Source organism: Acromyrmex echinatior, chromosome 1 (assembly GCF_024713525.1).
Source record: "Acromyrmex echinatior isolate Ae372 chromosome 1, ASM2471352v2, whole genome shotgun sequence".
Taxonomy (NCBI): domain Eukaryota; kingdom Metazoa; phylum Arthropoda; class Insecta; order Hymenoptera; family Formicidae; genus Acromyrmex; species Acromyrmex echinatior.
Window position 1 is genome coordinate 2,036,635 of NC_141852.1, and position 25,029 is coordinate 2,061,663.

The window sequence follows — 25,029 nt, forward strand, 5'->3', positions numbered from 1 at the left end:
ATGAATCTATATCATTTATATATTGTATAGATATATGATTCTGCATCGTATTTAATAATATATTTACTTAATATCTGTAATTATAATTTTTATATGATTATATTAAAAATAAAAAGTGATGTAATAACCTAAAAGTACGCACTTGAAAAGTTGATCCAGCACGTGAAAAATAGTGATGCTATAGATGACGATAATAATGATGATATAGTTTACATATTTTGTATATAAATTTTAAATCTTAATGAAAGTCAGATCTAATATCAAAATTGCTGATTCTAAGTCTATATCGATTTATATTGCGCTAAGATCAATTATCAGTTGGAAATTTACTTACATGAATTGCAAGTAAAAAATACTTCAGAAACTTCATTATTTATGAAGATTCATATTCAATAAAAAAATTAATGCTTTTATCTTAATCAATTAGGAAATAGGAATTAAAAGTTCATAACGGTCGAAGCTGGACCTTTAATGCTAAATAATACAATGTGAATTTGTATATACTCCCAGATAGTCAAATCTGAATTTAAGAGACAGATTTTGAGCAGTCTGCTATCCAATTTCTGGATTGCAGAAAAGCAACAAATTGTACACAGAGTTTGTACTATCAAACAATGTCAGCAAACTGCTGTCAAAAATATTTATCACAAAGCCTCCCAGCAAACGAGAATGGATTGAAATGAATTGAAATGGATTCAGATTTTCAGAAATATTGATTCATGAATATTAAAATAAATGCTTTTCCTGAATGCATTTTTATTCAATTTTTTATAGGAATTATTATTTATTCTTTTTTATAGGAATTACATAGAGCATATCTCTATGTCTTTCAATCTAAAAATAATATTAACTTTTTCTGTGTATTGTGAATACTGTTCGATTCAAAATTTTGAATAGAAAATGCAGTTTTTCAATTCAATTACATCCAATTGAATCTAATTGATTTTAATTAAATCCAATTAAATCCAATTAAATCCAAAAAAAAGTATTTGCTATTTAAAATACGCATTCAGATAGAAAAAAATTTCAATCCATTTTAATCCATTCTCGTTTACTGGGCTGATAACATGCTATGCCAGCAAATTGGTGATAGAAACCGAACAGAATCTGCTGCATAACTTGACAGTAGATTATGAGCAGAAACTGATCAGAGCTTGCTAATATAATCTGACGGCAGATTGACAGAAGAAACCGAACAAGATCTGCCATTTTCATATATGGTTTCGCTACGAGATAGACTTGCTTCTTGTAAGAAGAAAACCAGGGGATCTATTCTTGAATTCATTCGCAATATTGCGAGTGTGCGCACAGTTCGAATAATAAAAATTCGTTTCTAATACGGTATTCTTGAACATTAATAAATAATAATTGAAACGTATACGTTTTTGATGATTTACGTTTGGCAACGTCGAAAAATATATTATATATACTTCTATAAACATCATTCAGAAATACGAATTATTTCCGTTTTTATACCGAATTATTTCCGTTGCTGAGCGCCCAGCACGAAGGTCTTCGATGATCATGGTTTTTCGATTATATTCCGCACTTGGTTTCAACCTCGCGGCTATTTTGAGAATGACTGTTTATTAGAAGCTTTCTCGGACGCCAACAACAACCTCTGGCGGAGGCACAATATAGCGGAAAATTTAAATTGAAATTTGTCTGGATTTTGGTGAGACACACTCTGTAGTATATATTATATATACATATATAATTCACATGGAATTATTTAAACATTAAAAATCCAGCTTCGATTAGTATAGACTTCTTTTATTGATTAAATTATATATAAATTTAAGCTAAAAGTGACATTACACTGTTCTTATAATTATTGCGCAATGGTTAAAAAAAAAGTAATGTCATATTTTTAGCTCAAATTTGTATATATTCTATTTTTTAAATTGGTAATTATATCACTCGAGCAATGTTTCAGCTTTAATACTTAATCCGCGAGTAACAAACTCAAGAACAAAAAAAATCGTAGGAACATTTTTAAAAAATAATTTTGTAGGAAAAGCTCCAAGCTAGGCTTTCACCGTAGATAGTTGAAAATTTACTCAAATTTTTTTTTGGATAAGCTACAGACTTACAAAGTGCAAAGAAAATTTTTCATTTTTTTCAGTTCGTAGTTTTCTATATGTAAAAATTACAAACACATATAAATTCAAAAAATATAGTAATCATTCGAAAGCAGAGATTTCAAGCTTTAAAACCTTTTTTTTAATTCTGGTCATTTTTAACGAAGATATTGTATATACAATTTTGAGCTAAAAATACCGCAGAACTTTTCTTTCTTTTTTTCCAGATGATTCTTGTTTACGAGGAAATGCTCTCCGTTGCGACCCTCTGTCGGCGGAGATGTACTGCTCGCTCGTTTGTAATTTTCGTAATATATATATATACAAGAAGTATTTATACAATATTCTATGACAATTTCTTTATTGTTACGGAATATTCGGCATATTAGGAATACAAATCGAATTTTCTATGAATGTTTAACATTAGCTGAGTATGTTGAAATTCATTGAAGATTGGAAGCTGTTTATGGAGATCAAGATGTCGATATACAAACTATAAGATGTTGGATGTTAAAATTAAAAAAATAAAAAAAGAAAAATTTGGCTGATAAATCAATGTCAGGTAGACCTGTGACTGCAATAAACAAGTTCGAAAAGCTAATAGAAAAAATGATCATTGAAAATTGTTTTAAAAAATAAAAAAATATAAAATTATCATTTATTTCATTAATATATGCATCTATTATAAGGCGTATGACTTTGCTCATGCGGTTTTTTTCCGAAATTCGAGGCTTTATTGTAAAAAACTGGTTATACATTTATGATTCAAAGTATTGTCCATCGCTGGCCACTACTTTTTCCCATCTTTCGGGCAGCATACGAATCCCGCGTCGAAAAAACTGATCATCTTTTGAGGCGATCCACGAATCGATTTTCCGATCCAATTTTTGACTTCTTCATAAGATCGGAAGTGCTGGTCAGCCAGGCCGTGTGCCATTGATCGAAACAAGTGATAGTCAGAGGGAGCAACGTCTGGAGAATATAATACGGCGGGTGAGGTAGGACTTCCCATTTCAACGTTTCCAAGTATGTCTTGACCACTTTCGCAACATGGGGTCGAGCATTGTCATGCTGCAAAATCACTTTATCGTGTCTCTCGTTGTATTGCGGCCGTTTGTCTTTCAATGCTCGGCTCAAACGCATCAATTGCGTTCGATATTGATTGCCTGATTATTTCAGTCGGTTTTAACAGCTCATAATATACTACACCGAGCTGGTCCCACCAAATACAGAGCATGATGAGCTCTTGGAGTCGTGAATATTCGGTTTGGAACATCGACGTGGAAGCATGGCCGGGAACTCCCCATGATTTTCTGCGCTTGAGATTATCGTAATGAACCCATTTTTCATCCCCAGTCACAATGCGATGCAGAAAGCTCTTCCGTCTTTGCCTTTCAAGCAGCTGTTCACAAACAAACAAACGTCGTTCAACATCTCTCGGTTTCAACTCGTACGGCACCCAATTTCCTTGCTTCTGATTCATTCCGATGGCTTTGAGACGTTTTGAAATGGCTGATTGAGTCACTCCTAATGATCGTGCCAATTCTTTTTGATTTTGACAAGAGTCTTGATCAAGTAATGCCTTCAATTCTGCATCTTCGAAAACCTTCTCTCTTCCACCGGTATGCTGGTCTTCGACGTGAAAATCACCGTTCTTGAAGTGTTGAAACCACTTATGACACGTTCTTTCACTAATAGCGGCTTCACCATAAATATTTGAAAGCATTCGATGAGCCTCAGCCGCAGATTTCTTCATATTGAAACAGAAAATTAAAACCTCCCGCAAATGACAAGAATTTGGCTCGTAAACTGACATTTTCAATCGAGAATAACTTTATGATGCAGACACAAATCGACTAATGTTTCTTTTTGGATTATGTTGACAGATTCCCAAGTTTATTGTGTGACGTCTATGATCTATTTATTTCGATCACCACTTACCGCTAAAGCCATCTATACGAAAACCGAATGAGCAAAGTCATACACCTAATACTATTATATTGAAATGGGGACAAAACTATTCAGCCTCCTTCCCCGTATTATGTAAAAAAAATTATTAATATATTAAATACCTTGGCAGCATCTAAGAGAGATATTATTAATTGAGTTTGACTCTCTGTATTAATGTATATCCTAATAATGTCGTCAATTGACCAGTGTTCAAATAACACCCTAGGTATAACTGAAAATAATAACAGCAATGAAGGATCATAATTATACTCTGAATTATTTTCAACTTACGCTTTACGATATGATTAATATTGTTATTGGCTCTCATTTCCTTTATCCATTTAGTCTGGACAGAATGGGTGGATAACTGATAGGTTGAAATGTTACCAAAAGAAAAAGCCAACCATACAGGAGATACTATTGTAAACTTGCCATGAAATGTCTTTGAAATCTCAAAACCATTTTTGTTCCACTATAAAATTGAATTATATTGAATGTAAATACAGTTACTCACAAAATTGATCAAATGTATTAGACTAGAATTATCTACAATCGATTCGAAATAGACAATCTACGAAAATGATCTTTCAATAACAGAATATAAACAAATATTTATGATTTTGTCATAGATATTTTCATTCATAAATTTTCAAAAGAAATATATATGTAACAATAGCCAGATAATCAAATGCAGTGTATTTGCTGACATGTTGCAACAATCAATTTCGACAAACTCATGACAAGGTGAGACAACATTGTGTCTCTCGCGTTGAACTCAATGGAATTCTTGCAAATTGATGGCATGTCAGCATGAATATCCTCGATAACTCGAAAACCTGTGACATTTCAGCATTTTGTTAGCAATGAGTTGCAATTGAAAAACTTCATAGCTTGAAAACATATTTGCAACAACCTATAAAAATCATTATATATGTTCTGTTGCTATCATATTTTCATCCTGATGCTCAAGATGAAATGATTAATTATTCGTTGCTAACATGTTGCTATCATGTTGCCGACAACATAATATACCACTATTGCCCATAATTTGCTTTAGAAATTTCGACAACTACATATAGAAGCAGTAATATTGTTGTATTTATAATGTATTCAATTTTGATGTTAGCAAATGTACAGCAAATACATAACATATGCAATGCATTAGTTTATACAATATGCTATATCACGTTTGGCTATCTGATTTGATAAGTTTATATCAAATACGATTTGATAAGTTTCGTAAATCACAATGTATGTCATTCTATTCTTATAATTCCATTCTTATAATTTTATATACAAAGTTTTATATTCCAAATTTAAATGTTCAAACTTTGAGAGCGTGTAGAGAATCGATAAACAAAGAAAAAAAGTTCTTTAGAAATATATTTGTTTTTATTTCGTTTTGGAGAATATTGAAAAAAAGAAAAAACATAATTTTCGAAATATGTATTGTTTTCAAAACGGAATATTATTTTCGCGTACGACAGCAATAATACTTCAGAGGCAGTATGAGTATACGCCGATTTTCGGACAGAAAAAATCCTGATCAGCAAGTCATTACGTTGATCAATGTTTGGTTGCAACACGAACTGTCTGTGCAAGATATATACATTGCTGCAAGAGATCAACATTTTGAATAATCTGAATTAAACAAGTGATAACTTATAAATAAAGGTAATCCTACACAGTCAATAATACTAATCAGTAATATTGAATCAGTATTGACAGTATGTATCAATATTTTTATTATTTTTACAACCTTACACAATCAATATTATTGACAATATATTTCATAGTTTTACTTATATTATCTATTGTACTGTGATATAAATTCTAATAAGGCGATGCTTGAGAATCAAAATCCAGATTACCATCAGTATTCTACGTTAATCCATCAAAATTAACCACACAGTAATATTATCAGTATTTGTTAATACTGATATATCGTTGACGGTGTAGGGTTATCTTAAATATATTATAAATGAATAAGTAATAAATACAAAAATTATGTTTTATCTTTTTTTGCAATTTTTTTCAAAACAAAGCAAAAACGAGCATATCTATAAGTCTATAAAGAACTTTTTTTCTTATTGTTAGTTTATCAATCCCCTACACCTACATACTCCCGAAATTTGACTACTTAAATCCAGGACAACCTGTATAGCTGATAATATTACAATAATTAATAATTAAATAATAAATTACTCACGGGTGTACAATATGCTAAAACATCTCCCTTAAATCTTCTATGCTTAGTATTTTGAAAATATCGACCAGATTCATGAAGAATATCCTGTTGTTTGGGATTTTCCACTACCAAGTTTCTTTGGAAAACATTTTGGTCCACCGGGCCTTTATACGACTTATAAAATTTATAAAACAAGAAACTGTTTATATACGAATATGCATACATATTAGTCATGTATCAGAAGTGGCAACGTTATTTCATAAAAGTTACCGTTATTCATTACTGATTTGAATAAGTAACTCGTTACTTATTCAAATCAATAACGAATAACGGTAACTTTTATGAAATAACGTTGCCAATTTACGTTATTGAAAAATTAACAAATTGTTATTTTCATTACTCTTTTTCTTGACACTAATAGAATTAAATATGCAAATTTTGCGGTAAAATATAAATAAAGATGTTAGTATTTTATCTTCTAGCAGAGGAATAAAGCCCAAAAACTGATAATATTGGGTCATCTAAAAAGTATCCGCGGTACTTTGTCACTAGATATATGACCATCAACACACATCTAGTGACAAAAAACCGCGGATACTTTTTAGATGACCCAATATATACAGAGTAGTCCCGAACATTCTAACCAGACTTTGAGATTTTATCGGAAATTTAATTCTGAACAAAAAGTTTCCTCTAAAACATAATCGAAAAAATTTATTTTCTTAAAACACCGACGAGATTATTAAAGACGATCGGTTCATATAGAATTTGCATGACTGTTAAGGGAATGCTAGTGTTATTTCGTATTTCTCTAATAATATCGTTTTCCTTACACAAAATAAAAAATTCTTCTCCAGAATAAAAGAAAAAATGCAAATACCTTCGGAAAAATCCAAACCGATATGAAAATCCACAAAAAAAATTGTAAATTATAGTTTTCTGTAGATTCTTCACAATATAATTGAATGCAAGCATATATCCAAACAAAAAGTACTTTTCTATATTTGAATAAGAGTATCATGAGATCTTCAAATTATGATTCTGAAGCTCACAAGAGAAATGGCTTGAGAAATATGATTTAAGTATACATAACCTCACATTCAAGTGATATATATGATATAGCAGAGCAAGTAATGTACGTAATGTTTTACTTAATGATTTTGCTTAATATATGTAATGTTTTAATTAATGTATTCATGTAACGTTTTCTTGATATAATATTTTATTTGGAATTAAAATTCTATTTTATCGACATTGATCAAATTCGACCGTCCCTCCAGCATCCTCTTAAAATTTATGTAATTATCCAGCTAACGTTAAATATTTACAGAAAATTCGATTCGTATTATCAATATACCTAATGTTCCGAATAGTCAAAGAATCATCACAGAATGTGACATATGAAATGTTCAGAATATTGTGTGAATTCTCATATATTTCACAAAAATCGCAAATGAGCGAGCAGTACACACAGAGAGCCGTGGCGAAGAACATTTATTCAAAAAAGAATCACCTGAGAGAGAATATAAAGAGCACTTCGTCTATGAAGTGAGCCTCAAAATTGGGCTCCAAGGTGAAAACACATTAAATGTATTTTTTAAAGCAAAATTTTGTTTAAAAATTGATTTACGGACAATCTGATTTGGAATTTCTGGAAAAATTAATATTTTGCAGAATATACATATCTGGAACATTTTCGGAATATGTAATGACATACAAATGAAAATTTTAACCAATATTTGAACGTTTCTTTTACATATACCGTAATATTCGGAATATTTTGGAGTATTGGAATGTTTTTTGGGGATTTTAGGAACATTTTATGAATATTTCAAAAATATTAGCATTTGCTGGATAAAAGTAACAAACTGATAATACGGTATTAATTTCATGATTTATTGGTTTCATAGACATGTACAACCGGACACAGTAAGGTTGCAATACTTTTTTTTCGATAGGTTTCGGAATACAGCTTGCTCACCGATTGATTCTTATTTATAGATCAATGAGTAAGAACTAATCACGAAGAGCAAGCTGCGTTCCGAAACTTTCGAAGAAAATTATTGAAGAAACAGTGTTGCAACCTTTTTGTGAGTTGTATATATGTTTAAAATTTAAGATTTTTATTAAAAATTATGATTTTAATGTTATCATCTGAGTTTGATTATCAACAGAGATGATAACAGCAGAGAAAAAATTGTAATTTTTTTAGTACTATATATTGGGTCATCTAAAAAATATCCGCGATTTTTTGGTGTTGACCATCAACACTATCTAGTGACAAAAACCGCGGATATTTTTTAGATGATCCAATAAAATATTATAGCATTAAAAGTATGCGCACTTATTTATACAGCATTTATATAATAAAAAATCACAAATTTAATAACGTATTATTGAAATATTTATGTTAATAATCACAAATTTTTATTAATTGTCGATAAAGTCATCGTTCTTCAATTATCCCAGGATTCCATTGATAGTCGAAAATTTGGAGTGACCGTCTTTAAAAAGATCCTAAAGCTGTCTATATTACCGATTAAATCGTAATTTTTGTATAACAATTATTTTTTTTATGTGTATACTTTAATCTTGGATTTTCGAATCTGTAAAAGAGGAAAAAAGTAATTATTATACAAAAATAATGATTTAGTCAATAACATCTACTTAAGGCTTTAGCAAATCCTTAAGAAGATCCTAAAACCGTGTTTTATCCTGTTTTATCACGATTACATTTTAGGAGAAATCTTCGAATTGACTTTACGAATTACAAAATTTTTTTTACAGAATTAAAAAACACATTAAAAAATTCCCAAAATACTATTTCACAAAAAAATTGGAACAAATTAAAAATTCACTTTTTATGAGACATATGACAACTGTCACCTGAGGTTAACATTTGCTTGATATAAAAGTTTGTAGATTGAAGATGAACGCGAGGCGGTTTGAATTGTATGTTAAATGCAGGGAGAAAGTTACTTAACAAGTTACTTATAAGTTACGAGTGTAATTCCTAAAGGATGAATCCTTTAATTTTATTCGATTGGTACTACTGTATTTTGGTGTGCTGATTACAAATATGATTATGAAAATTACCGACAAAGTCATTTTGACAGTCATTTGCTACCGGTCAATCTGGCCTAAGCGTCACTACTCCAGTAACATATGACTCTCACTCCATCTCCCCCCCCCCCCAGCTTAGGGACACCCACGCAAAGCGACTTCCATCCCACTTTCCCCCTGCTTAGGGACGCATGAAAAAATGTGAAAAAAATCGTTTTTTAAATATTTGACCTTGAAAGTGACCTTGCAAGCAATTTTTATTATCATATTCATAATCGAGACATCAAAATACAGTAGTGTGTCAATCGATAAGAAAATCGGGAGGTTCACTTTTTCGGAACTCTATTCTAAGTTACCTTTTACTTTATATGCATTTATTATAAAAATTGAGTATAATAAGTTATTTTTTATATTACATTTTACCATTTGCTCCAATTTCGTATAATTTTTTGTATTTAAATACACAATAACATCTCCCCCTGCCAAAGGGCGCACGACTTTCCACGTGAAGCGACTCTCATCCATAATGGAAGATAAACATGGCTCACTTTGCATCTCTCTCTAAATCTCCGCCGTCTCTGTCTATGAATGTCGCGTCAGGGGAAAAGGTCGCCAACTGTGAAACGCTAAATATGGGGCGATATTTATAGTCCGTTTTTAAAACAGTCTTAAATAATGTTTTAAGTTTCCTCTACATAGAAGTCGTAGATGATCGTGGAGTCTTAAGTCGTAGGAAACCAAGCAATCACAATCAAATATAAGGAGAATACTCAATTAGAATCAGTCAATTTCCTACGACTTAAAAACTCCACGATTTCTATGTAGAAGACCCTTAAGATGCTAATATAGGTTTCGGATTGACTTATGACTTAAGATTGTATTTAAGACGGTTTTAAAATAAAAACAGACTATGAATACCGTTCCATGTTTCGCGTTTCACAGTTGACAGCTTTTTCCTCTCATGTAACATTCATAAACAAAGGGTCTGACCATAAGAATTGCCGCAACATTTACTTAGAGACTTAAATTGTAGATATAAATAACGCACAAGCTTTGACGTCTCTCTCTTGGAGACACGGTAATAAATTGTATGTGAAAGCTTATGCGTTACTTACGTCTACAACTTAAGTCTAAGTAAATGTTAGGACAATTCTTGTGCTCAGACCCAAAGACGGCAAAGATTAAAGAGAGACACTTGCAAACTGAGCATCATGTTATCCCTTCCATTATGCTCCCACATGAAGCGACTTTCACTCCACCTCCCCTCTTGCAGTGCACGACTTCCACGCGAAGCGACTTTCACTCATAGATATAGTATCTCTGACCGAGCATTGACCTAGTTCCCACCGAAGATTTAACTCGGATCAGAATGTAAGAACCAATCAATTACAGAATATCTGTTCGACTGTAACAGGGGAATACTCAATTGTAGTTTGTTGGTTCTTACATTCTGATCCGGATTAAACCCTCGATGGAAACTAGCCATTGTCAGAAATTTCGGGAGTGGGGTAGTCCTCATTTAGAAAAGGATACACTCACTTAGTGCTAAAGTCTATATTACTAAAGTAGCGCATTTCTTTTATCTTGCCGACAGCCTTCCTATTAGCTATTTCACCGCCATCTTGGACCTAGTTGTCTGTAGTGCAATGAGCGCTTAGTATTATTTAGAGTTAACCTATAACAGAGTTAACCTAAACAATGCTAAAGCGATTGCTGATTGGTTTGCCATTAACACTATCATTAACTACGACAGCCAATAGCAGGATAATCCTGGAAGCAAAAAGCGTGGCTCTCAATGGCTATCACTAGTCAAGGTAGCAATAATTATCAATAAAATGTTTAGAGAATCCCGCAACAGTATAGATTAGTATACACATTACACAGATATATCATTATACATATATAATAGATGATTGCAAGACATATTGACACGCTATCAGACATATTTTTGCTCGCTTGTACAATTCTCTTTTACTCTATCTTTCATCTTGGATTATTTAAATAATTTTAATTCAACTCTATTGCCTTGTATAACAGCAAGGACTCGGATCGAAATGAAATTTCGGTTACGGTCACGGTCAGAGACTGTACCCAATTTTCGGTTTCGGTTCTGGTTCTGGTCCTTTTACCGATAATGATTTCGGTCTTTTTCGGTCTTTTTCGATTCGGGATTGAAAAAGTCCAAGCGGTTTCGGTTCTTTTACTGATAATGGTGATTATAACCATTTGGATTTAATTTTTTTTCAGTTACAGTATATGATTATCTACTGTAGAGAAAGGTAACACACAAGCATAAATTGCATATTTAAGGAAATTCATGTTAATTTTAAGACAATATTGAATTGGAGATATTGGGTCATCTAAAAAGTATCCGCGGTACTTTGTCACTAGATATATGACCATCAACACACATCTAGTGACAAAAAACCGCGGATACTTTTTAGATGATCCAATATATAAGCACTAAGTAATGTAAGGCCTGTTTTTACCAATGCAGTTTAACTTTAATTTCGGTTCAACTTAGAACCTTAGCAGAAGGCTGACTTATAATCTTAAAACAGTTCTTGTACGTTAGTAAAGACATGAGACTTAGGCTCAGTTCTCAGTTCCAATTCGAGAAAAGAGATGAGGAATAAGTTGAATCACGGTTAAGAGTTAATCATGAATTGTGGAACTGAGTCTTAATCATAAAATACTGTCTTAAAATTACAAGTCAGCCTTTCTGCTAAGACTCTTACTCTTCTTTTTCTAATTCTTAAAAGTAGAAAAAGATGAAGAGTTATTATACTTGAACTGAAATTAAAGTTAAACTGCATTGATAGAAACGAGCATAAGCACTCTAACTCTAAACTGGTGTAAAATAAACAGATCATTTTTTTTCTTTCTTTGCTGCTATTTCACTTTTATTATCTTCTGTGACGTCATCTACGTCGACCATGTCAGCGATTTGTATCGTCGGTCGTTTATAGCTTGATAATAGATAATTTTCTATAAAATAACATATTATTATGTAAATTATCATAATTAAGCAAGGAAATAAGAAAGTAACACTCCGTGGACACCCTGTAATATTGCTACTTAAAATATTTTTCCTCTTTAAGACTCTCCTATAGTCGCTGTAGCAGTGGCAACATTGGATCATGATGTCGTAAGTGAGAAATGACACGTTAAAGTTTCTTGCAAAACATTTGTAAATAAAAAAAATTTAGATAAAACCAAATAATGAGATTGCTTTAAAACACTTGTAAAAATGAGCGAAGACTATCTTTATTTTCTCCTTGATCCTTTCTGAGTCAGTAAATAGTCAAAAGAAACGTGACATGAAAATAGACTACGCATGTGCATTGAAAAAATTTTGATAAATTTCTCGATTTTCTCGTGCCTTTTACAATTATTTACTGACTGTCATGGGAGTTAAGGATAGTTTTCATCTATTTTTGGAAGTATTGCAAAAACCGACCAACCACAGGCGAACATTCCTCTCTCTTTCGACTGTAAAAAGGGAATGCATTGTTCTTGTTGTTCACTACAGCCGACGCTCGGGATGATTAGTACATCATGGGGATATGTATGTTTGATATCTGTAGACTAGAGTCGACGATCGTACATACATACTGAATTTCGATCCGGTTATCGATTTCGATCCGACAAAAATAACGCTTACGGTCCGGTTATCGATTTCGGTTTCGTTCCGGTCCAAATACCTGACAGCAAGCAATCATTTGAATTGCGCGGCAAACACGGCGATACACTTCCGGTTTTGACTGTTAATGGCGGATGAGCATGCGCGCGAATGCAGTGTCCAGATTCTATTATAGGGACTCTAATATTATTGGTACATAGTTATTCCTATGTCTATGATATTGATACATAATACATATAGTTAGTAAATCAAATATGGCGGATTAATCCGCTACTTTAGTATTGGGTCATCTAAAAAGTATCCGCGGTTTTTTGTCACTAGATGTGTGTTGATGGTCATATATCTAGTGACAAAGTACCGCGGATACTTTTTAGATGACCCAATAATATAGAGCTTAGGGCCGCGACACAGACTTTTACATAACGCATAACACATAGTGCATAAGCGAATCAACCAATCAAAATCTTTTCTTTCCTCCTATTTCACGGTAAAGGAGAATTTTGATTAGATGATTCCCTTATGCACTATGCATTATGCATTATGCATTATGCATGAGTTTGTGCTCCCCGTCAACCATCACTTGGTAGCATCAAGTCAGAGAGAATCAAAGAAAAGTGGAGCGGATTCAGTCGGAAGCCGCCTACCATTCTCTTCCACTATTCGTCAACCATTCTTTAGAATAAGTAAGAGATATTGGGTCATCTAAAAAGTATCCACGGTACTTTGTCACTAGATATATGACCATCAACACACATCTAGTGACAAAAAACTGTGGATACTTTTTAAATGACCCAATAAAACCCAGCAAGAGAATGGATTAAAATGGATTGAAATTTTTTTCTATCCGAATGCGTATTTTCAATAGCGAATACTTTTTTTGGATTTAATTGGAATCAATTAGATGCAATTGGATTGAAAAACTACATTTCCTTTTCAAAATTGTGAATTGAACAGTATTCACAATGTGCACAGAAAAAGCTAATATTATTTTTAGATTGAAAGGCATAGAGATATGCTCCATGCAATTTCTATAAATGAATAAAAATGCATTCTTGGATTACAAAGCATTCATTTTAACATTCGTGAATCAATATTTCTGAAAATCTGAATCCATTTCAATTCATTTCAATCCATTCTCGTTTGCTGGAAAGTGTGATGGAACATATATGGTGCTGCACTAATATTATGTGTATGTACATGTACGTACATGCACACATACACATTTGCAGAAGTGAGTGGATAAATAGCGGAACCAATCAGAGAAGAGAACGCTATCCACTCCACTCTCCCTTGATTCTCTCTTCAAGTGAGTGCGTCTTTTTCTAAATAAAGATTACTCTCACTGTTCGGTCTAGAGATGCTATGGATGCGTTCCACTTAACGTTCGCAACGTTCGCAAACATCACTTTATTCTCATCGTTTTCAAATACAATATTAAACAAGGATGAAATGAATGTTAAGTGGAACGCGCCCTATGTCTTACCTTACCTCGTTCTCCCTGCTTCAGGGACGCCCGACTTTCCACGCGAAATGAGTTTCATCCAACGACATATATTGGGTCATCTAAAAAGTATCCGCGGTACTTTGTCACTAGATATATGACCATCAACACACATCTAGTGACAAAAAACCGCGGATACTTTTTAGATGACCCAATATCTAGTGACAAAGTACCGCGGATACTTTTTAGATGATATATATGTATATATATATGTATATATATATACACATAGATCAAGCATTCTATAATTTTTAATGGGGAATGAAGTCGGAAATTTATAGATTATATGATGTTCAAAATTAAACCGTATTTCACTCTATCTCGCACTGCTCTCATCAAAATAGAAAGAGACACTACGGATCTTAAACGCCACATAAACTATCAATTTCCGGTTTCTAGCAAGGAAAGAATGTTTAGTCCTTGTATATATGTCACTGATTTCATCTCACCACTCCCTTCCTCCTCCTCGTCTAGGATACGCGAAAGTGAGGTCTTCTTGGAGATCAAGGTTAATATCAAAATCTTTCGGAAGTGATTTAGAGTGAGCTATATAAAGATAATCCATTCAGATATATAACTTTACTTAAACATTTTTGGTATTAAACTTTCTTGTTGATGAAAATCGATTTAAGGATATTCATTTAGTGTTTCTACCAAAATTCATAAAAATCGAGCATTTGACGTTTTTGGAAGATTATCCTTTTTTTTCGAAAAAAGCTGATTTTTTTACACTGCAGTTCTTTTCAGAGACAAATAAAAAAAAATGTGAAGCATGGTTTCTGAAAAAATGTAAGTGGTATTTTTAAGAAACAAACACTTCATATGATTTTACTCCAAAAAAACATATTTATTTGACCGAATGAATATCTAATGATCGAGTTACTAGATCAATTGTCGAACTTTACACGAATATTGTTGCTGTATGTTCGAATGGTTAACTCAATACAGTTTTCACCACTTAACTTTAATGGCAATCGCGGACTTCTGCTTTCTCGTCTCGCATGGAAGTGACCCAGCGTAACCACACTCGCTACCATCGCGCTAATATCCATATACACTCGCGAGACGATTCCCTCTCCCGGTAACGAGTCTTACTATGACGGGACTTATCAACTAACATGCGCGGGCGCGGAGCACTTACGAATGAATGAATAACATAAATAGCTAACGCGCTAACAAATATGTATGTCATGTATTGGAAGTCTAGTTTTATCTCATGTAAAATTATGAAAAGCACTGTTTTATCTACTGTAGTATTTCATGCATTGGAGTATATTCGACATGTTGAAAAGTTTTGAAAATTAAGAAATGATGACTCCAAAATAATGCTCATAAGTGGAATAAACGTAAGAATGTCAATGTTTTTGAATAAAAATTTAGTCAAAAGAAGCAGAAAACAATATCAAAAAGTATTGCAAAAACTCTCTACTGTTATAACTTCTGCACGTAGGACGAAAAAACATTAGATTCCACTCACACTTACTAAGAATGTTGACATTTACCTTGGCTTTTATTTCACGAAACTCATATTCCAACACACTCGAGTATTTTTTATCCAACGTAAATTTAAGACGCGGCTAAAATAGCAGTACCGAACGGAATGACATGGCTTATGCTAGAAAAGGTACACTTACAAGACACTTATAAGGTTTTTCTTCCCCATATCTCGATCTTACTTCTTCAATTCTGTCGAAATGGCGGGTTTTTTAAAAACGGTCCGGATAAATTTTACCCAAGTGTGATAGTGTAGAATTAAGATCCCTGATAACAAAGCCTGCGGAGACAGATTTTGAGCAGAGCCTGCTACTAATTTTTGATTGTAGAAAGGCAACAAATTGTGCACAGAATTGGCAAAAAGAAACCGAGCAAAATGTCATTTTCATATACGCCATCGCCACGAGATGGACTTACTTCTCATAAGAAGAAAATGCCCAGAAGTTCAATAAATTGGAATGTAAATCGAATAGACAAATCTAGAGATTTCCAAGCTCTTTTAGAGTGTGCTTTCTAAATCTTCGAATATTTTTTTGATTATTTTATAAATTCCTCATGTGTATTTTGAAATGTCAAGCTACCCAGCAAACGAGAATGGATTGAAATGGATTAAAATGGATTCAGATTTTCAGAAATACGGATTCATGAATGTTAAAATGAATCCTTTTCAATGCATTTTTATTCACGCACGCACGCACGCGCGCACGCACGCACATTTATAGGAATTGCATACAGCATATCTCTATGCCTTTCAATCGAAAAACAATATTAGCATTTTCTGTACAATGTGAATACTGCTTAATTCAATATTTTGAATATGAAATACAATTTTTCAATCTAATTGAATAAAAAAAATTTTTATTTAAAAATGGACCATAAATGCTATTTAAATTATTCAAAATTATAGTATAACTAGGTCATTTTTCGTTTTAATCCAATTAAGTTCAAAAAAATTCTAACGTAAAAATAATTAAGCTATGTTCTTTAGTTTCTCTTTGATTAGAAATAAAATGAATGATCGATGTAAACACTTGCAAACTAAGTCGAACACAGCCCAAATATTAGGCTAATCACGGCGCGCGACATCGGCCTAGCGTGATTAGATTATCTGACACTTACCCAATGTTGTCTCGTAATGTAAATTGTTTATACTTTATTATATCTGTTAAATGATGATATTTTTATTATATCTATATAATTTTATTACTAGTTTAGCTGGTTATAATTGTAATAGAGAATGAATAACACATTTATCAAGTCTCAGAAACCATATTATGTTGTAATTACAAAAAATTTATTTATAAACTAATTCATTTCAGTGAGCCACTTTCATCTATTCACGGAAACTATAATATAAAATCGAATTCTAATAACAATCTAAAATGTATTAAATGTATTGTAATTCAAGATCGAATTATTTAAAGCAATGAAGATCCAGCTTCGATTGTAATAGGCATTTTAAATTTCTAGTATTGATTGTGTTTTTCACATATGCGGTCTAAAAAATAAAGATTCTTAATAAATATATTAAAATTATTAAAAGGTAAATTTGTTAGAAGCAAGACAATTTATTGTAAAACAATAGAAGGTAGCTCACTAAAACAAGAATTCACCATATCGCAAACACATAAATTCTATAGATTTAATCAAAAACTAGTCTTTGATCATTCAGCGAATCAGTGTCAATTATGTTAAAATTAATGAAATAACTTGAAACATTAATTGCAAAGAGAAAGAAAAAAGAAGGAAAGAAAAAACTCTGATATTAATTATAGACTAGATGGACATCAAAACCAAAACTGAATCTTCAATAATTTAATCTTGATGTAAAGAAGAATGTACACTAATTAATTGACAATAACAATACTCCGATATTTATAGTCCGTCTACAATTGGAAAATAAGCCTTGGGAAGCCCCTCCAAATCCATCTGCAAGTTGAGGCTATGTGTCTGTCTCCTGATGTGTAGCATCTCTTTCTGTATTGAGGTTCCTCATCCAAAATTGCAATGTTTTCCCAATCGAATTCGTGATCCTCTTCCAATCACTTATGATCGAATGTATGGTCATGTTCCATTGAATATGATTCTTGTGCCAGCTATTCTTGTTTTCAACTGTCTCCCTATTTGTCCCACGTAGTTCGCATCGCAATCTTTGCAACAGATCTTGTACATCACATTAGATTTCTTTTCATGCAAAAGGGGATTATGTACCTTGATGAATTCACGCAACTTATTAACACTACAAAATGATATTCTAATAGCCTCGCTTTAATCTATAAAATTTCTCGGAAAGTATCGGAACATAAGAAACAGTAAATCATGAAGGCCCCGCACTTTCGATATTATCATTATTACATTTCTTTGTCTTAAAATTAATAATGTTTTTCAATCGTTTATTAATACTATAAAAAATGAATTCTATCTACCAAATCGGCAATCTCTTTCGAAAAATCGGATAATGAGACAAGAAATTCAAATATCTCCCCGAAAATGTTAATTTATGGTACCAATCAAATTCGATTTTATTATTATTAATAATTAAAGTAACATGCAAAAAGTTTAATCTATCGTTACCTATCGTCACATTATATCCCTGCTACAAATTCCAGTTATGTCCAGATTAAAAGTATATACGTTCACATTAGGGTAGACATGGGCAAATCAGTCGTTGGCATAAAATCCATCCAAGTAAATATTAAATCTGGTTATATAAGCATTTCCATTTTATAGTACATAGTTGGATTCTCAGATAAAAATGTTGTCTATGATCCGCAATTCCAAATACGTTAGGACATGTAAGGGATTTACGACATAAAGTTTACTGGTTTTTATCAGGAAATAATATAATCCGGTATGTAAATATTTCCATGTTTAAATTAATAATAAGTTATTATAGGTTTCCCAATAAAGGATTGATCTATAATTGTATGGAAATTTGTATTCAATTAAAAACAGATAATAAATGGAATTCCAGTGACTGAAACGTATGTATATAAGTAAGTACAGTGCTAGTAGACATCTGGTGTTATATGCAAATTCCATATTATTTATATATGGTTATATTTGAAAAAAGATTCTTTTTCGACAATGGGTCCAAACTGGCGATCTAACTGTACGCTTTCCTATATTTGTAAATGGTTATCCTTGAGTCTTCGGATTTCATATACATTTCCGTGCATTACTTGTATACGGTTATATTTATTAATAGAAATTCTAGATTTAATTGCTACTGGGTGATGCCCATCTAGTTTTGTTTTTTGAAATTGTAAACACGATCAAAGTTGAAAATCTGCGACTTGTAATGAGCAGCTTTAATATGCATTTCCGTGCATTACTGTTACGCAATTATATTTGGAAATTCAAGATTTAATCAATACTGGGTGATAACTGCCCAGTTTTACTTTTCAAAATTATGTGAATATAATCAAAATCGGAAGTCTGCAATTTGTAGCGAGTTGCTTTAATATCCGTGCATTACTTTTACGCGGTCCTAGTAATAATTGAATCATGTATATGTAATTTGCTTTTGAGAATACTTAAAGTATTGGTAGTCGGCTGCAAAAGTGTTAATATATATTTTTAATTTTTTTTTTGTATATTTCGTTCTTTGCAAAATATTTTTTGTGCTTTAATTTGCATAGTATTATATTGTGTAATATTTATACAGTGAGAAGAAAGTTACCGAATTTTTGAAACACTAACTTTTCGGAACAATGTCTTAAGGAGAGTACGTCTTAAGAAGACCTTACGTCCTAATATCAATCGATTTCAAACAATAATTATATAATAACCACAAAATTTGTAGCTATTGGTATTGATGTCAAGTATTACTGCGAGCAAATGGATACCCAGAAAACGATATCTTATAGATATCTAAAAGATATCTCTCTTTAAAAATATCTTCAAGACATTTCCAGAAGATATCTAAAAAATATCTAAAAAGATTTTATTAAAGATATCTTTGTAGAAGACTTTTAAAAAATGTCTATTATAGACATCTTAAAGACATCTTAAAAAATATCTTTAAAATATTTGTAATAGATATATTAAAGATATCTAAATGATCTCTTGTAAGAGATCTATTAGACACATGTCTAATAGTATCTTTTAGAAATGTTTTAAAAGACATTTTTTAAGAGAGATCATTTAGATATCTTTAATATATATGTCTTATTATAAATTATATATATTAGGTGTTGGAATTAATTCGTAGCGTTTTTAATGAAAGAATGTTATTTATTTCACATGAGCATTAAAAAATACATTAATGAAAGTACTTCCCATCACTTGTAAAACGCTACGAATTAATTCCAATACCTAATATATACAGGGTGGCATGAATATATGGCCCCACTCATCCCAAGCAGGTAGAGTGGACTAAAAGAAAAGTCCTCTACCATTTTATAATGCTCGATATATATAATAATTAACGAGATATTAACGTTTAAAGATAATCGAATACGCACGTCCTCCCGACCTATTATTGCCGAAAGTACAGTCCACCGAGCGTGCGGGCTGCGAGGAGCGGGGCTTACCGTCGCGAGCCTCTAAGCTCGAACGGCGCGGCGCGCCTGCTAGGCCATTCCCACTCCTCGCGGCCCGCGAGCCGTGCGCTCGATGGGCCGTACCTTCGGCAATAGTAAGTCGGGCGAACGCGCGTATTTGACTATCTTTAAACGTTAATATCTCGTTAATTATTGCAAAATAGTAGAGGATTTTTCTACTCAGTTTAGTCCGCTCTAGTCCTGCTCGGGATGAGTGGGGCCGTATATTCATGCCACCCTATATATTGGGTATGGGAATAAGTTTCCGCCCATTGCAGAAAGATGTCGTTAGTAGCATTGCTCGTGTGTTTGATAGAACGGCAAGACGTTTTTGAAAGGTATGTGTCCAAACTTTTGAGCCCAATAGATGGCATTCGTTCGAAGCGTAACAAAGAGTAACTTTTTTTGCGTTGAAGATGTCGGAATTTATTCCAAAAAAGCAACATTTGCGGGAAGTTTTACTCCATTATTTTATTTTAAAGAAAAGTGCTGCGGAAACGCATCGTTTGCTCGTAGATATTTACGGTGAGCATGCTCCATCGAAAACTAGTTGTAAAGAATGGTTTCAACAGTGCGATTCAACAGTGGTGATTTTGACGTGCGTGACAAAGAACGCGAAGGTGCACCGAAAAAATTTGAAGATGCAGAATTGCAAGCATTACTCGAAGAAGATTCATGTTTATCGCTCGATAGGTTGGCAAAAGAGTTAAATGTTGATAGATCCACTGTTGGAAAACGTCTACACGCAATGGGAATGATGCAAAAAGAAGGAAATTGGGTGCCATACAAATTGAAAGAGAGAGACATGGAAAGACGTTTGGTCATCTGTAAGATGCTTTGTCAATGATAACAAAGGAAGGGTTTTCTACATCGTATCGTAACTGGCGATGAAAAATGGATCTACTACGATAACCCTAAACGCTTGAAGGCATGGGTGATACCAGATGAACCATGTCCATCAACGCCAAAACGAAATATCCATGCTTCGAAGATTATGTTGTGCATCTGGTGAGATCAAAGAAGTATTATATATTGAGTCATCTAAAAAGTATCCGCGGTTTTTTGTCACTAGATGGTGTTGATGGTCAACACCATCTAGGGACAAAAAACCGCGGATACTTTTTAGATGACCCAATATTATGAGCTGCTCAAACCGTCCGAACCATCACTGGCGATCATTATCGGCTACAACTGATACGTTTAAAGAAAGCTTTGAAAGAAAAACGACCGGAATGGGATAATAAGCACAAGTTGATTCTGTTACATGACAACGCTAGGCCACACGTTGCAAAACCGGTCAAGAAATACTTGGAAGGAGTAAAGTAGGAAATTCTGCCCCACCCGCCGTATTCACCGGACATTGCCCCTTCAGATTTCCATTTGTTCCGATCCATGCAGTCGGCCCTTTCTGGAGAATGATTCAATTTTTATGAAGGTATCAAAAAATGGCTTGATGAATGGATCGCTTCAAAAGAAGATTTTTTCATTCGAGGAATCCGTTTATTACCGGAAAGGTGGGAGAAAGTTGTCGCTTCCGAAGGAGCATACTTTGAATAAACTCACGTATGTAGATTTGTTTAAATAAATACATCTTTTTCATTTAAAAAGGGCGGAAACTTATTCCCATACTCAATATATTATATTATGTTAAAGAATTAAAATTTATATCCCAGATATAAGAATTGTATATTTTATATGAGAGCCGATAAAAGCATGCGAAAGAATAATTTGAATTACGCGGAACTTTATTAAGCGAATAACTCGTGCGTCGCAGTTTTTCATTGTTTCCGTTTTCCGATAGCGGACACATCGATGGAGCTCGAGATCGAAGCTGCAGATTATTTTTATCACAGGTAAGCTTTTAATTCTTTAATTAAAATTTTTCAATTGTCAAATCTATTATATATTGTCAGATAGATTGTCATCTATCTGCCCATATCGCATATAATAATTAGATATATATTAGATCTTTTGACATGTGGCTTCACAACTAACCTGAAACGCATATATACAAAATTTTTATCGGATATATTTAATAAATATAATATGTAAATTAGATGTAAATATCGTATACATGCAAATTTTAATTTATATTACATTTACTAAATGTGTCCAATTATTTATCATAAAAATTTTGTATACGAGTTTAAGGGTAGTTAAAGTTTTAATAAAATTTATCTGCTTTTGATGATGATATATATATCGTTTTCATCAAACTTACAGTTTACATTACATATATATTAGATTTTCAGTACTAATATTGTACAGCAAAAGGTTAATCATGCTTGTTTAGTCTTATATGATGTTTATAATCCTATTCATCGTATGTGATTCTTTTCCAGATCTTTTGTAACTGGAGCCAACTTGACAACAATTACTCCTATAAAATTTGTGCAAGAATCCTATGTGGAAACTTTTTATCTCCAATTACCTGTATGTATGGATAATTCTTCAACAGCTGCTTTAGGCTTTATGCTCAAATCGCATCTTCTTTTTAATATTTGGGAACAAAAAGAAGTCATTAGGTGATAAATCAGGTGAATACAGACAATGAGTTATTAATTCGACATTTTTATTGGATAAAAAAATCAACGGTTTGACGTGCAGTCATGATGAAAGATGATGCGACGATTTCGGTTTGTTCTTGATTTTTCTACGCAATTCATTTATGATTTCTGGCAAATAAATTGTTGTATACCAATCAGTATTTACAGTCCTTCAATCCTCTAAAGCGGTTGCTATATGCCCGGTATAACTAAAGAAACAAGTAATCATTTGCTTCACTGTGTGAACCAACAACTTTTGTTGATTTTGATTCATTTTGAAATACTCAAACAGTGGATTGTTTCGGGCTCATAGGAATAGATCCATGTTTCATCCCCAGTAACGAGACCAAATTTGACCGACCTCGGTTGAATTTCTTGAACATTTCTTTGCTCCATTTAATACAAGCCTGTTTTTGAGCTTCGATCAAATTGTGTGGGATCCACGACTGCAAAGTTTCCGTACTCTCAAGTGATCATGCAAAATCGTATGTATTACTTTCATGCTTAAGGATGCCTGAATCTCGCTATATGTTATATGCCGGTCTCGCTCAATCATTTCACGCACAGCATCAACATTAGTGGCAACAGACGTGGATGGACGACCTTCACGGAATTCGTCACAAAGAAAGATACGTCCACGCTGAAATTCGGCAAACCAATTATAAACAGTCCTATTGGATGGTGCTTCATCCCCAAAAGCCAAATGAAGTTCAATGCATTGTTTCGGAGTTAGATTATATTTGTAATCGTAAAAAATTCATTGCCCGAAAATTTTCACGCGAAATTTCCATTTTCTCACAAAATAACTTCTTTTAAAATACTATGCAAACAAAACTAGTTGGCTTGGGTACAAACTGTCAACTGAATTATAGATTAAAAGTAATTTTACGATATGATAGTAGCAGAACGTTGGCGCCACTGGAAGTATTAGATTGCAGAAACTTTTCCAACAGCCTACGTATATTCCATGCCAACTCTTGTCTGCAAATTCCGTTTTGTCCGAAGCATGTTTGAAACTCCAGATCATTCAAGTCGAATTTGCTGCATGAAAATTCCGTTATGTCTCATTATTTGGAATTCCAGATATGTTCCATTCCAACCCTTGTTTGCAAATTCCGTTCTGTCCGAACCATATTTGGAATTCCAGATCATTCTAGTTTAATTTGCTGTACGGAAATTCCGTTATGTCCCAATATGTAGGAACTATAATCCTAGAATATCCAAATATGCTAAAATAGAATTTGCAGACAAAATCGGCATGAAATATATCTGGAACTCCATATGTAATTTAGATATTTTCCAATGAACCACATTTGACCAAGTATATTCAAATTCATATACGGACATGCTTGGAATTTTTAGCAAGGATATAAGCAAAACTCACATAGCACTCTCATGGGGTCTCTGTTGTCAGTGATGATAGGTTCAATTTTTTGGATGTTACTTTAATTAATAGTAATAATTTAAAAAATCGAATTTGATACCATAAATTAACGTTTTCGAGGAGGTTACTTGAATTTCTTGTCTCATCATCCAATTTCTCAAAAGAGGGGCACGATTGCTGGTTTGGTAGATAGAATTCATTTTTTATAGTATTAACAAACGATTGAAAAACATTAATTTTAAGAGAAAGAAACGTAATAGTGATAATATCGAAAGTACGGGGCCTTCATGGTTTACTGTTCCTTACGTTCCGATACTTTCCGAAATTTTGTAGAATAAACAGTTGGAAATAATAATAGCTGAGCACAGGAATCATATTCGGTGGAACATACATTCGGTCATAAGTGACCACCGATTGGAAGAGGATCACGAGTTCGATTGGGAAAACATTGCAATTTTGGATGAGGAACCCCAGTACAGAAAGAGATTGGTGTCGGAGATGTTATATCAGGAGACAGACACGTAGCCTCAACTTGCAGACGGATTTGGAGAGGCTTCCCAAGGCTTACTTTCCAATTGTAGATGGACTATCGGAGCGTTGTTATTGCCAATTAATTAGTGTACATTCTTCTTTAC

At 32.9% G+C, this 25,029-nt stretch overlaps 1 protein-coding gene and 1 long non-coding RNA gene across 5 annotated transcripts in view; one reads left to right on the plus strand and one right to left on the minus strand.

The window, feature by feature from the left end:
- The window catches only part of LOC105151690 (chitinase domain-containing protein 1), a 95,089-nt gene that overhangs the window by 1,747 nt on the left and 68,313 nt on the right, over positions 1 to 25,029 (minus strand). For 2 of the 4 annotated variants that reach the window (XM_087404378.1, XM_087404370.1), the window contains exons 2-4: positions 6,241 to 6,393; positions 4,323 to 4,503; positions 4,154 to 4,263 (exon numbers count right to left, since the gene is read on the minus strand). In XM_087404378.1, coding sequence (XP_087260504.1) covers positions 4,154 to 4,263; positions 4,323 to 4,503; positions 6,241 to 6,393 — 444 coding nt within the window. Of the gene's footprint in view, positions 1 to 4,153; positions 4,264 to 4,322; positions 4,504 to 6,240; positions 6,394 to 7,099; positions 8,459 to 25,029 lie in introns of those variants that run through there. The other 2 variants (XM_087404360.1, XM_087404362.1) reach the window with 2 other exon arrangements.
- Positions 19,090 to 24,957, plus strand: LOC147910811 (uncharacterized). The gene is made up of 2 exons (XR_015544513.1): positions 19,090 to 22,317; positions 22,807 to 24,957. It is a non-coding gene; the product is annotated as an uncharacterized LOC147910811 (long non-coding RNA).